Raw genomic sequence first — 15,656 nt, 5'->3', positions numbered from 1 at the left:
TCATGAGCACACAATTGAATTAATTTTATTAATGTAGTTGAAAATTACATGAAGCCTTTTACAACTGTCTATTTCAGTGCGAGTAATGCAAAACCAAAGCGCAATGGCTTGGTGTCCAACCCAGCCATGAGACTAGTAGCAGGCGTTAGAAATGGAATTGAGAATGCAACTAATAGGAATAAACCCATTACGACGCGAGTAAATGGATTTCAGTGGAAAGCAGAGGCACGAAAGGAAACGCCTTTGTAGGGAAAGGTATTGAATCAGTTTTATTTTTAAGGATCGCAGGAAACATCTTTTGATCATGAAAACAATGTGTCTATACCTTAAACATATGTAAAAAAAAAGAAAGAATAAATCATAGAAGCCTTAAGAAACTTTCATTGTATAAACAAATAGAACAATATATTTGTTGTATCTCTTACAATGCACCAATTTCATTATGCTTCATGAATCTATACAGTTTCCATCGAATTGTACACTTAGAATTAGATTCTAAATATTTTTATTCCTTGAGTTTCGTTCGATTTTGTTTGTCAATTTTCATTTGAAGATTGTGGTATGAGTTTTCTTAGGTTTTTTTGTTCTGAAAGTTTAGTTGTAGTCTCGTGAAATGGTATTACAATATCCGAATGATTACACAATTTATAAAAAATAGATGTAGATAATCCTTATGCACTGTAATTGCAGTGTCCAATTTTGGAAGTGGTATCAGTAGATTATTTGTATTCCTTTTTACTAAATCATGACTTATACATTTTTGCATGGTCAAGAATAACTATGTATAACATTAGATTTTGCGATACAGTTCTACGCTTAGCAACAGTGAGTTTTAAAAGTTTTAATTTTCTAATCTTTTCAGAATTATAACTGGTCTCACTAATCTATGTTTAAGTGTGCCTGTGTTGTGTCAAGTTTATGTAAATCAATAATTAATCGTTAAATGTAAGAATATTTAACTGCGGTTGATTTCACTGGGGCGAATGTCTAATCGCAGTCTTAATTTCTGTGATATAGGTTGTATTAACAGAAACACCTCGGCAGAACACCGGAATCCGTTACTGTGGCTGGCGAATCGTGATTACCAAAAAGCGAAAGTCAATAAACAAATTTTTCTCTTTTTATTTGAGCAAAATCAAATTACCTCACCTGAAAAAGTGAAGCACAAGAGAGAAAGGTCTATAAAGAATCATGATTACAGAGGAAATTGAGTAATATACGGAATAAAAAAACCAAATATTAAACAACATAGGAAAATATGTAGATTTAGATATGTAAACTTACGAAACATACTTTGTATAAATGTAACGTTAATAAATTTCTTTACTGATCTCACTAATAAACTTCATATAAACGACAGTGAACTAATTATTGGAACTCTAAGGATTAATAGTAATCATTTTATTGGAGAAACGATAATATAGATTATTTGAGATTCTTTTTCTTCAGAAGACTGGATGCAGACGAAATGCATAATGTGATGTTTTAACGATTAACTTGAAAGACGATACAGAATTGTAAAGATATGTATAAATTATATTAAATGATTAAAGATATATAGCATGGTAATGCGAACTCAGTTACAAATACGTAAAATTATGGCCTGAAAATTTAAAGAACAAAAACGTGTGTAAATACACATCCTTCATGTATTGTGCACGATCATATTTATTATATTGTAATAGGTGCAAAATAAATAAAAGGCAAAATATCAACACTTATCGTTTGTTCATTTGTTTATTACTACTACTTCTATAATTGAAGGAATTACTACATTTACAACATTATATAAGAGCGTAAGTATGTCCACTGTAATAAGATACCTTGCTGAAGGCTACATTCTCCATATTACGAAGGAAATAGGATATTTGAATGAATATATTATATTTCGACGAATGCACCTTAGAACAATAAATTATCATTTCAAAACAAACAAAAGATAAGAGTTCTTATCGTCTGTAGATTTAAAATACTATAAGATCTTGCGTAACTAATGATCCTGTGAAAAGAAGCATTAGAATTTGATTTGCTTAGTTCAAACCGAAAATCTGTGATACACATATAAGTATACAATTAAATTTTAATTCTTGTGACGTAATAATAAATATGAAGCTGACGAAGGTTCTGCTGAAGCAAAAAATAATATTAAGAACAATCTTCGGTGTGTGTGCTGGAATTATATTAGGTAACATTCTTAAAAGTTGTACACCTCAACCATGGACAGAGCGAAGCATTATGTATCTCAAGCTCCCTGGAGAATTATTCATGAGGTTGGTGAATTGTTTAATATTGCCTCTTGTAATATCTACCATTGTGAGTGCTACTTGTAACTTGAACAAGTCAGGTAAATACAGAATAAATAAAATGTCTGATAACTTTTTTGAAAGTTGATATTATAATTAGTATAGCTCGATTTTATAGGTAAAATTGGACTAATGGTATTGTGCTATTACACGATGACAACGGTAGTTGGGATAACATTGAGTGTAATACTTGTTCAAACAATAAGACCGGGAGAAATTCTCAAAAATCAAAATGTTGTTTCACAACATTCAACTCGATATTACATGACAATTGATACAATTTTAGATCTGTTTCGGTACTTCATTTATATATATTTGATACCGATAAATTTTCATTTTTTATTTAATCTTGCTTTTTTGTATCATAGAAATTTGATACCAGAAAACTTGGTGAATGCATGTTTGAGTCAGGTACCAGAATTTTTTATTCTAAATAATCATTGTTATTGATTGACTGATATAAGTATGTATCCTGTTTTAGTATCAAACTGTGTTAGAAATACCAGAAAATAACTCCGGTATGTTCGAACAATAATAGAGGAAACTTCATTCTAAATATAGTGGAGTGATATTTTTACAAAATTTGATTATTTCAAAGTTTATTTTTGTTCTTGTAGTACCATTAGCTGAATGGCAAATAAGTCATAGGAATGCACCAGGAACAAATGTCTTAGGCTTGGTTTTTTTTAGTATAATGTTGGGTCTAGCTATTGGGAAAATAGATGAAAAAGGTGAACCTTTAAAAAAAATGTTCTACTCTTTATCAGAAGCAATGATGAAGATCATGAGTTGGGCAATAATGTAAATACAATTACAATTGACCAAACATGGAGAGAATATATAATTACAGTAAAAAGCAATATTTATGTTATTTAGGATAGTACCAGTAAGCGTATTGTTTTTCATCTCTGCAAAAATTCTGGAAGTAGACGATTTTGGAAGTATAATAAAACGATTGGGTGTTTATATGTTAACTGTATTTATCGGTTTAATTATACAGGGTTTTATATTACTCCCTTTCGTGTATTTTATATGTGTACGACAATCTCCATACAAAATTATATCCAAACTTGGACCAGCTTTTGCTACTGCATTTGGAACATCATCAAGGTAATTAAATTATATATTCAATAACTTTCATTTAGAGAAATTGTGAACTCATAAAATTAAAATTTAGTACAGCTACAGTTCCTATAACAATTCAATGCTTGGAAAGCATTGGAATACCTTCCAAAATAACTAAATTTATTGTTCCAATTGGTGCCACAATAAACATGGATGGCATAGCATTATATGAAAATATTGGAGCAATTTTTATAATTCAGTTGCATGGACTAGAATACTCGTTATTTAGAATCATAATAATTAGGTACGTTGTATTACAAATATTGACAAAAAATCTATAGATATAATATACATAAATGTACTTATATGATTCTAATCGAATAACGATTTTAGTATTACATGCACTGTATCGTGTATTGGTGCTGCTGGTCTGCCTAGTGGTGGCTATGTAATGTTAATAATGGTACTTAACTCTGTAGGGGTTCCAGTAGAAGATGTTTCATTAATTATTGCAATAGATTGGTTTGTGTAAGCATCCATCAATATCTACAAAAGCAAAAAATGTAGTTATATAGTATATATTCAATTAAAATATTACATTCCAGAGATCGTATAAGAACCACCATTAATATTATAGCTGATGCTCTAGGAGCTGGTATAATAAATCATTATTACAATTTAAGTAACGGAACCTCTGTACCAGAAGAACTTGAATTATGCAACTCAATTTAAAATTCTACAAGATTGTCTTAATGAAATATGACATTATTTATGCTAATAAAGCTTTGAAAAATTTACATTAAATAGTTTTTGTTGTTGTCGATACTTCCGTTGTTTGTTGTTCTGTTGTGTAATGTAATTATTAATTATAAATGGGGCGAACATTTTCATAAAACCAATCGAAACATGTTTACAAATTATGTCGTATCTTCAGTGTACTAAAGGAAGTATATTTATTAATATTCTCCGTTATCGCGCCATTACTTTGGTATTCTCAGTGATTCAAACAACAAAAATGTAATCAATGTATACAATAATTATTATACAATGCAATTACCAATATTGGTTAGAGTTATGCCTAGGATTGATCAAGAGAAAGACTTCTTATTGGTCCATTTTATATTATGCAGGCTATCCAACTTACCAAAAATTATTTTGAAAACACCGTTTCCAAACACCGTCTTCAGCATAACCATTACGTATCTGTTATCAACGTATTCAATGACATGAAGGAACACTAGATATGAAACTCCTAATCACCTCCTAATGTACTGTAGCCTTTGATTTATTATTTATACATCAACTTTTGACTTTACCACTGCTTTACCACAAACGCGTCCGTACTCTCTAAATAGATTGTTTTTTTCTCCATATTCTTTTCTTTTCGAAAATACCAAAGATGACCGCACCGGAAGTTGACGATATTGGTCGACCTACCTACGTTGATATCCCTACACTTTGGCTGACTTTGGCAAATTCACGTGATTTTGTAGCTATGTTCATGGTGTATGAACCTATGAGGCATGCGCACTAGAAATTAATTCTCGAAAAACGTCGGAGTTTCGCCTCTGTAAGAATGCTCTGTATCAATGCCGATAAACCAACAAGCGTACCTAACCTACCTAACGGCTGCCAGCGACTCCTGTAATATTTTCTAGAAACTTTACGTTCTATCTATGTGAACGGTGTGTGTATAGGAGTGAGATTTCAGAATGGCGACTGTCTTTACTTAGGAGAGTACTTATTCCCGCCCAGATATTGTGTAATTAACGTGTGTCTTTGAACAGTTCCATGAGTTTTTTGTCGCGAATTCACTGAAAATGATAATAGAGAATCCGGATCAATTCAAGGCGTGGCTGACCGCCGTCTTGGAGCCGCTGTAAGTAGGCCAGCTTGCCCGAGTACAGTTTTAGGTGTATGTGTATGCATTTGATGTTGTAAATGGCCGTACATGTGCTATGCTTTATACCCCATGCAGATTTATATTTACGTGTGGTAAACTCGTCTGTTTCTAAATGATCGTTGATAGATCTCAGCAAACAACGATACCACACTAGATTTACATCATGCTCATCGCTAACAACTATGCGAACAACAATATGCCCGTCCACAATATATTTCTCGTGTATTTTGTATCCGAACTTATTTCGTGTAATTATAAACAGCATATTTGATTTTGTTGCATTTCTGTACAAACCATCGGCTTCAAATGTATTTGCTCCAATACTGTAAAAGCTAAATTTCCTTTATTTCGTAATTTCTCAACATAAATAACTTAATGACTTAATCCATAATGATTTGTTGACAGTAATAGTTAATTAACATGTTTTCTTTTAGTTTAATTACATACATATTAATCGTATTGGTTTACACGATATAAGACTTGCTCTTACAAATACGTTTAATTATCGATGGTTTGTTCAATGAACATTTAATCAGAATAATGAATAAGTTACAACTAACCACATTTTTTATATAGCCACTAATGACTTGATTGTTGGCTTATCATGAATGAATTACAAATAACCGTAACGCTTAATTTGTGACTTATTCATTTAACATTATCAGGTAACTTAAAAACTTTATGAGAAATGTTATCATTTTATGCCAGAACTAAGTGAATGTCGATAATTATTACATTCTATTACTCATTAATGATGTGTTACATAAATGTTATCTGTTAGTACATGCTGGATAAGTAGTAAAGTAATATATTACAAAATATGTGTTTTAAAAGAACTATCAAGTTTCAATATTACTTACTTATGTTCACAGTTGCGATGCCGATCCTGCTGCATTAGCAAAATACGTATATGCTCTTGTTAAAAAAGATAAAACATTGGAGGAATTGCGAGGTGGAATGGTTGAACAACTTGATGTTTTTCTGCAGCAAGGTATATTCACATCTACTATAGACAAAATAGTAGTATCTATGCAGACTAAACGTACCGATTAACATTGTATCATCTTCGCAGAAACCAAAAACTTTGTAGAGCTATTGTTTAAAACATTGGAAACTCAAGAGTATATACTTCCCCCTGCAAAAAATGATCCAGATGGCGGTGGGACACCACCCGGTGTAAATCCACCACCACCTGTGCTAGCAATTGAGAAAATCACTGAAAGTACAATTCCTGTTACGTCTATCAATACAAATCCTCCTGCTCCTCTCCAAATAAACGGATCTGCACCTATGCCAATAGGCAAACGTGAGACTAGGAAATCAGATTCTGAAAAAGTTGACAAAGAGAAGGAGAAACGTTCTCGAAGTCGGTAAGTTTCATTAGCAAAGAGATATTAAATCGTTTCAAGGAAAATTCTTTTTTTTTGTCAAATTACAGACAACAGGAAGTAATAATATTGACTTTCTTTTCCATATAACTCCATTTATAAAAGAAAAAACTTACTGTACAAAAGAGATGATTATGGAAAAGTAACTTGATTGTGATTGTCCGTAGATAGTCTGTAGTTTCATTAAAAGAAAAAAAATCATTTTCCAATATGTGACACAGTAACAGAAAAGCTCACAACAACATAACGTAAAGTTTGTACTCCAGAAGTGGTCGAATGAGATCCAGGACAAGATCACGTTCACGTTCGTGGGAGAGAGATAGACGTAGGTCTCGAAGTAGAGAACACATTCGTCGTGATAGAGAACGCGATAGGAGTCGACCATGGAGGAACGAATCACCACCAAATACAAGACGACATGACAGAAGGTTTGTAAATCCTTTTTATTTAAATAGTAGAGGTGTGCAAGAACCTGATGGTCGAGACTACTCCCGAATAAAATACTCGATCCGCCCGGATCGGACATTTTCTGGTTCTCGCATAACTCTATTCAATAGTGATATACTGAATGTAATTAACTATCGTTACTTACAATGTCTACTGCTTGCTACAGACGGAGTAGAAGTCGTAGCACGTCACCTATACGACCGAGAATACGAGATGGTCCTGATAATCGTGATCATCGAGCGCGATTTAGGAATAGGTCTCCAACACCTCTTCGATCTCGATCTCGGTCAAGATCGTTAGATCGCAAAAAGATAGACCGTTCCGACAGGATGGATGTGGACAGAACGGATAGGATCGAGGGTAGTCCTGGCGGAGGTACTCCAACACAGGATAGTAATCATGGAGACGTAGACATGCGATTATCTACTACTAGTCAGTCAATTCAAAGCGTCGTCGCGGTCGCTTCTAATGTACCAAATAGCCAACCAGGATTCCAGACAAAGAGGCGGTGCAGAGATTTTGATGGTTTGTGTTTAATTATTCTATAAAGACTAGCGGAGAAGATACATTGCTATAAATTCTTTGACTTATATTTGCAGAAAAAGGATACTGCATGAGAGGTGATTTGTGTCCTTATGACCATGGTACAGATCCAGTCGTATTAGAAGACGTAGCTTTAAGTCGTGTTTTGACTTTCGGTCCCCATAGTGCGCAAGCACCAGGAACTGTACCTGTAACAGCAGTACCAGAACCACCTCAAGGTCCTAATGGAAATGCTCCACCACAACACCTCCCTCTTGCTAGTTTACCTCCACCTCATTTAAGGAATCAACATCACTCCAATATGGGTAAGAGTTTCTTAAAGAGTAGCGTGGCTTGAACGGAAAATAATAAAAAATTGGTCCAGTACGGAATGTATTCAAGCGTAATTTTTAAGTATTACAGAATAGGTGTAAAAATATAGAAAACACTATGAGGGATCAGAAAATATGCGAACAGCACTTTCATATAATTCATATTACTACCAAGTAAATTCGTATCTGTAGCGATGGCTAATCTTTAAAACTTTTTACAGATGCATTTGCCGAATATAATCCGGATGCACCAAGCATGGAACCTCGAATGCCATGGGGTAGACATCCCCAACCGGGACCTGGTATTTATGGGAGGGGACAAAGAGAACTAATTAGTGTCCCAGTAATTCCACATACTAACTCGTCTGAAATCACGCATACTCAAACGAACCCTTTAAAGCGTAAACAAGCATTCGATTTCAATCGTCTTGGACCAAAACAACGAGTGGTGCATAATCCAGCCAACTGTTCCCTAGAATTGAAAAAAGTTCCCCGTATTCTGAACAATATAACCCAATTAAATAATCATTTCTCGAAATTCGGTAAAATTGTAAATATCCAAGTTAATTTCGGCGGAGATCCTGAGGGTGCGTTGGTTACCTTCCAGCTGCCTGCTGAAGCAAAAGCTGCGTACAGAAGTACCGAGGCTGTGTTGAATAATAGATTTATCAAAGTGTTTTGGCATAACAATGTTAACAATAACACAGCTGGTGGAGCCATTGAGAATGTACCGCCAGGTAAGTTAACACCTTTCTCAAAACAGCAAAGCATATGTATAACGTTAGGTTCATACGCTTCACGCTTCTCTTCTAAAGAAGTCATAATATTTTATATAACATTTCCTTTTATTCAGGATGCCGTCCTTCTGTAAAAGAACGGTTAGGCGCTGCTGTGACTACACCAGCGAAAACCGAAGAGAATGAATATATTCCCACTCGTCGTTCAACCGAAGAGCAGCAAGTTACGCAAAGTTTGGTCCCGACATCGCCAAAAACTACCACCGCTCCCACTAGGGAAGAAAAGGTTCTCGCAATAAAAAAAACACAAGAAATTTTAGCCGCTAAGGAAACCTTAAAAAAGAAACAAGAGGAGAAGCGTAAAGAGGCTTTAAAATTAACCGCCGATTTACGTAAAAGGAAACAGGAATTGTTAGACAAGCATTTGATAGAGATACGAGCATTGATTGATAAAGCGGAAAAGAATCCAGAACAAAAGGATGCAATTATGGCAACGATAAAGAACATGCAGCAATCAATTGACAATTTACGCAAAGATCTGGCGGCGAACGGTCAGATTGGTGGGAATAAGTCACAAGCAAAATCTAGAGAACAAACTCAGAAAGAGATTTTGGATGCCGAATTAGACTTAATGACTGCACAACAAGAAGGGCAAGATGCCGGGGAGTTGCAAAAAAGACTAAACGAGCTGCGAGCGCAAGCTGCTGCGTTGGGTTTAAACGCAGGTCCAACCGTTGGTAGAGGTACACGGTCAAGTAGAGTTACACGAGGTGCCCACGCGTTATCATATAGGGGTCGTGGCAGAGGGAGTTTTACTCATGTTTCAGTAGATCATAGACCGACAAGTCTTCTAGTCTCTGGTTATGAAACCGAAGAAAAGGCTGAAGTTTTAACACATTTTCAAGTAAGAATTCATTTACGTTTACTACGCGCTTGGAGAACGAATCCTTTTTCATATTTAGAATCATTTCAAATTGTGCTCGTGCGCACCAGATGTTATTAGTAATTAATTGCTATATTTGCATTTGTTTCAGCAATTTGGAGAAATAGTGAATCAAATAGTAGACGACGCAACGCCTTCAATTGTGATCAATTTCAAGTCAAGAAAAGAAGCTGAGGTAGCTTTAGTAAAGGGACGCACATTTCAGGATAGATTACTTTCTATTACATGGGTCTCTGGACAGCATCTGCATCGTGGTGGCGGTGGTAGCAATACAAACTCATCTGTACAACTTTCTTCGCGTTCTGAACAAGCGCCACCTACCACTGACGAAGAAATTGATTTAGAAGTAAGTTTTTAGAAGTTTTTCAGACAGAGAGAAACATTGTAGGCATATCACCTGATACAATATTCTCTTTTTACTTTATAGTTCGATAGCATTTCTGAAATAATTAGTTGAAACAAAGGTACCCAGAATGCAGTTGTGTATTTATAAGAATCAAATCTCAAGTTCTTTACTTGTCCTTAATCGGTCTGGGTAAAACAAACGATGCTTCTAAATAATAAATGTTCACTTGTGATAGGGTAACGAAGCATTACTTCTCGAGGAAAACGAGGAAGAGGAGGATGAAGATGGCGAATCGCGTAGCTGGCGGCGATAGCAGCGTCAGCGTTATTCGTGACAAAAACTCGATACCAGCTACAATGACTGTGTGATGATACGGGCAAATCAATACATGATGCTCAGCGCCTGCGCCACTGCTGCACCATCGTTTGATTCGTTAAATGCCATGATTTTCACGAAAGAGTCAGGTTACAAGCTCATACACGTTATCATGAGTGTTACACTATTTGTTAATATTATTAAATATATGCGTGTGCGCATTATAACGGTATAAAGAAAAAAGAAAGTATATACCGTGCCGAATTGCGCGTCACAAAATAGACAAAAATGATATGCAAGTTTCCAACAACAACAAAACAAAAAATTAACCAAATTTATCCCATTATTTGTAGAATAAAATCGCTATGTTTTGTATGGGAAACATCTTATTCTGAATTCAAAGTCCTCTTTCTTTCATAGTAGAACTATGACAAATTGTCTCTTGTTATTTTGTTCAAAGATATAAATCTACGATAAACAGTAGCCAGACTTTTAGGGATAAGTAGAATACTTATAATTTTCAGAAATTTTACAATCGAAAGTGAGGAAACTATATTTATAACTTGTAAGATACAAATACAATTTATTATAATAATTACTACATAAGATAATAGCGTACAACGCTTCGAAGTAGTGTAATTTTTTTGTTTTCTTTCTCCTTTTTTTCTACTTTCACTTGATGTACTATTTAAAGATTGTTCCTGTAATGATGTACAGTGTAATGTATAATTGTCATGATTTCTTTTTATCAAATGTCAATGAACACTAAGTTGATTAGAATTGAAAAAAAAACAAAGCTTATTCGTGCATAATTTTACGATAGTTGTTTTAATATACACTGAGCTAAATGATATACATATAATTGTTATATAAAAACTCTTAAGATTAGTTTCCAAGGTAAGTATTGAATTTTGCAATAACCGCGGCACGAATGCATTTTACGTGAATCGTAGATGAAAGAAAATCACAGACTATGTTTTAACGCCTTCGGCATTTCGTTATACATATGAATAAACTTATTTGATACATTTTGAAAATAATTTGGAGTAAACACCTATCCATTGTTTTGCCTCTTTCAATTTCAAATTTACGTACTAGCTTATAAAGCAACTGTACAGTGTAATAAATGAAGTTTCGAGAATACCGTTTTTTATAATATCGGATGCTGTAAAATTTTTAAAAGAATTTATATATATATACACGCACAATTTTCAGTTGAATGAAATTCGAAATATTTATTTAAACAGAAATAAATAGAAAATATTTAATACAATTTTCTCTCTCTCTCTCTTCTGTAAATTTTTTGGTCAATATTAATCAATTTTCTATATGTTGCTTCCATGGTCTACTAACAGATAGTTCTCCAATTTGAAATTGCTATAAAAAATAATATTAGTTTTTAGTAGAAGTAGTTACTAGGAGCAGTAATTACACACCAACTAAAAAATTAGTCGAAACATTGGAAACTGAATAGAAAGATATGCGCTCCGTTATAACTGAAAATAACTAATACAAGAACTAAACATGAGGTTATTTATATTATACCTACATAACATACATACCTACATATTATGGGGACAACCAACTAGCTAGCAAACTACCTAATAATAATTGTGCAACTGGTAGAATAGACAATGGTAAGTTTACTGCTGGACCATGTGCCGAACCATGGTAAGCACCACGTAAGACCCAGCTACCAAGACCAACCGACTTGTGAGTACTCGTAAAAAGTGCAGCTAGCAAAATGTCCCGAGGTAACCATCGAGAGCCCAATACCCAACACAAGCAGCTAACAAATAGTTGTCCCACGCAAGCTTGAACATAAAAAATGCTGATACTAATAATAGACTGAGGGATACATGTATTTAGTACACTGTTAGCTGCTTAGACACATATACTCAAAGGAGTACTCTTTTTTTGCAATGTCTTCATTACAAAATTAAAAAGTTTGTACTTCTAGAATTACAGTCGTGAATTCCTAAAATTTACGTATTTACAGTTATTTGAAATTTAAAATAGCGTACTCTAGATACGAGTACAGTACTGAAAACTTGAAACGTGTTCCTTTCAAACTAAATAAACTGTTTTCGAAATTGGCTATCATGATAAACCGATCGATTTTGTAGCGTGACCCATTGATCACGCGAACATAGTTGAACATAGTTACAGTTACGATAGCGTTATGCGAAATTGGAGAAGCTCCTCCGAGAGGTTACATGACTTTACCTAAATTCCTCGATTAGTCTTGCCCCTCGAGATTTTCGTCAAGGATCTCTGCGAAATCCTCCCGTTGTTTCCCTATACATATACTTATTCTAAACCTAAACCTAAGCTATCGTGCCCGAATAAATTATATGTATATGAAATATATACAAGGCTTTGATCTAAACATTACGTTTTATATTCAAATTTCCCTCTCAGCGCCATTAATCGAACCTATAGAGCGGTAGCGCTTTCGTAACTATGTTCGCGTGATCAACGGGTCACGCTACAATTTCAAACTGATTTCAAACTGATGAAAATACTTTTGGTACACCTGCCTCTATATTTGGTACCACAATTGTCAAAACAATTACTATATATGTATTCCAATTTTATAATGTGCACAAAATTACAAGAATCACTATTCAAGAATTGAATTGAAATGTTTCAATTCTTTTACTTTTGTAACTCTTTTCATTATGGTACATATTGTAACTAAGAATTGATGAATGTCTTTTTTCACTAACATATTTGATTGTTGACATGTAAATAAAATAGTATAAAAAAATCCGATAATAAACATTTTTTAGTTTTATAGCAGAAAAGCTCTAAAGTTAACTTATTAAAATGTCACTCTATAGATTGACATACCCTTTGAACAATATTGAAAATATATGACAGAATTGTACAGCAATTTTCACAACATTTTACATTGAATAATTTTCTGTTTACATAGATAGACACGTTACAAAAGGTAACAACAACAAACTCACCAATTAATATGCATAATAACACATCACTGGCTTGTAGAGATGATGCATCCACTGAAACAGCATCACAGAACCAATGGTACGCTGTAGCCAATAACAATCCTTGGGAAAACCATGGCGATTTAATTTTGAAACAGAAATCATATTTCAAAATATATACTTGGATTGCGATACCAACAGCTAGTGGTACAATTGTACTATAAATAGTTTCTTTAATGTTTACACCGACTAGAGGAGGTGTAGATGCCCCTAACTGTAACAGAAATAACATTTTTCATTAAATTAATCAGTGCTAACTAAAATTTTTAATCTGATTATAAAAAGTCTAACAATAGTTTACCACAAAGTACAATAGTACAGGAGAGATAAATAATCCACCGAAATGAGAAACTAAAGTTATTACAATGCTTGTCGATAAGTCTGCTTGTGCTAATCGGCATAAAACAAGGCTTGTATTAAACGGAGGCGGCATACAGTAAAGCACCTAAAATATAAAAGCTCATAATAATCTATGTGTTTGAAATTACATTTAATGTAACATTGCTAAAACAATATTTTTGTTTCTTTACTTCCATTCCCTTTAATAGCCAAACATTGACATTTGCGTAAGTTAACATGCATACTCCCAATCTCATTAAAAAGGGCATTAAAATATATATGAAGGTCATGGTAAATATCAAAAGAGGAGCATTGCTTAATGTTAAGTACAGCGATTTGGGGTCACATATCAACCCTGCTTCTAGGTACGTTAAAGGCACAGCGAAATATCGAATTATGATATTCCCGTTAAAAACACCTGTAATACACATAATTACAAAGCTGCATTATACATAGAAATACAGGTGTCTGATTGAAAGTACCATTTGTTTTACCCAAGTGTGGTCTAATAGACGCAAGTATCATACATAAAATCATGGATAAAAAATACCCATATCGATATAAAAGTTCATTTTGCCTTTTTTTTTGTTGGCCTTCTTGTGGAAGTTTTAAATACATTATTGCTTAATTTAAAACATACCTGCAATACATAAAGAACTTTTATTACCATGGTAATGCTATTAATATTTAACTAACAAGGTATATAGGTATAAATAGAAATGAAATATGATTTCTATAATGAATAATGTTAATATTGATATAAAAAAGATTCGAACCATTTGCATAAAAATTATACTGTCAGGCCTATAAAGAAGTTCAGCCAAACGCAGCATTTTTTTCTCGATCTTCTTTAAGAATATTTCATGCAGCTTCTGCATGGCAAAATTCTGTGCGTGCAGGCTTGGATGACATACTATGTTTCTACATAATCCTATTATAACATGCTTAAAATCGTATAATTAAATGAAGCAGACATATCTTATTGTCTATGTCCTATGTCAATCTTATGATAACTATTATATGTAGTATATATAAATAGTATCTATATCATTCTCTTACAAACAAATCTTTAATAAAATATATACCACTACAATATTAGCGAAAATACTTTATTTAATAGTCCTAGTAGAGAATATATAAGTACAAATTACAAAATAGATGCACTTAAGTTAAAAGCATTATTTATAAAACTTCTAATGCAGGAAAACGTGAAAGAACAGCATGTGCTGAAATATAATTGTGACCTATAAATATTCACAAACGAAATCGAGATTCATGTCGCATTTCTCTCATAATTTTATGAAATTGCAAGAAACTGTAAAAATAAAAGTGCTTTCTGTGCCAGTTGAAGTTTATTTATAATCGATAAAATATAAATGTTACATGTATTTACACGTTGTTTTGCACTGACAGATGTTTAAATACGAAAACTGTATGAAACACAAGAGAAATGTTATTTTAATTGTTACGAGAAATAAATGTAAAATGTATTTTCATTAATACTCATTAATATTTTTTGAAAATGCACAAAATTATGCACAACAGTTAATTTTCTGATTGTAGCTGTATTTTATTTGACTGTTTATAGATACAAGCAATGCGTCGGTCGTCACTGCATCACAATCAGACGGGTAGACGGGTTACACAAGCCGACAAGGAGGCAGTATTGTACTGTCAATTTTCGTTCTATCACGCATGCGTGGTCCCTTCTCAGAAGATTCAAAAGAACTTTCAATAATACTAGTTAATTTCTTTTTACCATTGTTAAAGTAAAACAATAATGTATTAAATACAAAATTTTAATAATTTAAGTATGAGACTTAATAAAAATGCTTATCCTAATACATACTTTAGTATGAATAAATAGTAAGCCGATATTATTTTATACTTAATTTATAAATAAATATCGCTAAACATAAACAATATACTTAGATTCTAAAATTCAAATATAGTACTCTTGAACGATTCACTCTCTTTTTATCACATCAATACAGACTCACATGTG

At 33.2% G+C, this 15,656-nt stretch overlaps 4 protein-coding genes across 16 annotated transcripts in view; 3 read left to right on the top strand and 1 right to left on the bottom strand.

The window, feature by feature from the left end:
* The window catches only part of LOC143207827 (uncharacterized), a 228,520-nt gene extending 226,964 nt beyond the window's left edge, over positions 1-1,556 (top strand). For 6 of the 8 annotated variants that reach the window (XM_076421644.1, XM_076421643.1, XM_076421646.1 and 3 more), the window contains 2 exons: positions 78-255; positions 1,018-1,160. In XM_076421644.1, coding sequence (XP_076277759.1) covers positions 78-249 — 172 coding nt within the window. In that variant the 3' untranslated portion in view covers positions 250-255; positions 1,018-1,160. Of the gene's footprint in view, positions 1-77; positions 256-1,017 lie in introns of all 8 variants that reach the window. The other 2 variants (XM_076421648.1, XM_076421647.1) reach the window with 1 other exon arrangement.
* A 308-nt stretch (positions 1,557-1,864) lies between these two features.
* LOC143207848 (excitatory amino acid transporter 3) lies at positions 1,865-4,770 on the top strand. The gene is made up of 9 exons (XM_076421698.1): positions 1,865-2,344; positions 2,422-2,599; positions 2,672-2,714; positions 2,785-2,821; positions 2,921-3,104; positions 3,180-3,413; positions 3,481-3,672; positions 3,762-3,896; positions 3,974-4,770. Exons 1-9 carry the CDS (start codon positions 2,107-2,109, stop codon positions 4,098-4,100), a joined length of 1,368 nt encoding a protein of 455 aa, XP_076277813.1. The 5' UTR covers positions 1,865-2,106; the 3' UTR covers positions 4,101-4,770.
* Positions 4,771-5,038: 268 nt separating this feature from the next.
* On the top strand, positions 5,039-10,676 carry Swm (Zinc finger protein swm). Of its 3 annotated transcripts, none has more exons than XM_076421653.1 (10): positions 5,039-5,247; positions 6,144-6,262; positions 6,344-6,641; positions 6,929-7,087; positions 7,273-7,631; positions 7,706-7,954; positions 8,182-8,697; positions 8,814-9,601; positions 9,732-9,986; positions 10,222-10,676. In XM_076421653.1, exons 1-10 carry the CDS (start codon positions 5,189-5,191, stop codon positions 10,297-10,299), a joined length of 2,880 nt encoding a protein of 959 aa, XP_076277768.1. In that variant the 5' UTR covers positions 5,039-5,188; the 3' UTR covers positions 10,300-10,676. The 3 variants fall into 3 exon arrangements, with proteins under 3 accessions (XP_076277768.1, XP_076277765.1, XP_076277766.1); XM_076421650.1 differs by having other exon boundaries at positions 6,914-7,087; XM_076421651.1 differs by having other exon boundaries at positions 5,040-5,247; positions 6,926-7,087.
* Positions 8,446-15,286, bottom strand: LOC143207842 (sodium/bile acid cotransporter 7). Of its 4 annotated transcripts, none has more exons than XM_076421691.1 (7): positions 15,155-15,286; positions 14,134-14,291; positions 13,843-14,069; positions 13,614-13,757; positions 13,277-13,526; positions 11,864-12,115; positions 8,446-11,678 (listed from the first exon to the last, which is right to left on the bottom strand). In XM_076421691.1, the coding sequence occupies exons 2-6, from the start codon at positions 14,267-14,269 to the stop codon at positions 11,871-11,873; spliced, it is 1,002 nt and encodes a 333-aa protein (XP_076277806.1). In that variant the 5' UTR covers positions 14,270-14,291; positions 15,155-15,286; the 3' UTR covers positions 8,446-11,678; positions 11,864-11,870. The 4 variants fall into 4 exon arrangements, with proteins under 4 accessions (XP_076277806.1, XP_076277805.1, XP_076277804.1 ...); XM_076421690.1 differs by having other exon boundaries at positions 15,045-15,184; XM_076421689.1 differs by lacking the exon at positions 15,155-15,286 and adding an exon at positions 14,428-14,566.
* Between the last annotated feature and the right edge of the window lie 370 nt (positions 15,287-15,656).

Source organism: Lasioglossum baleicum, chromosome 4 (genome assembly GCF_051020765.1).
Source record: "Lasioglossum baleicum chromosome 4, iyLasBale1, whole genome shotgun sequence".
Taxonomy (NCBI): domain Eukaryota; kingdom Metazoa; phylum Arthropoda; class Insecta; order Hymenoptera; family Halictidae; genus Lasioglossum; species Lasioglossum baleicum.
Note: the sequence above shows the minus strand (reverse complement) of the source record. Positions and strands in the feature narration are given on the sequence as shown.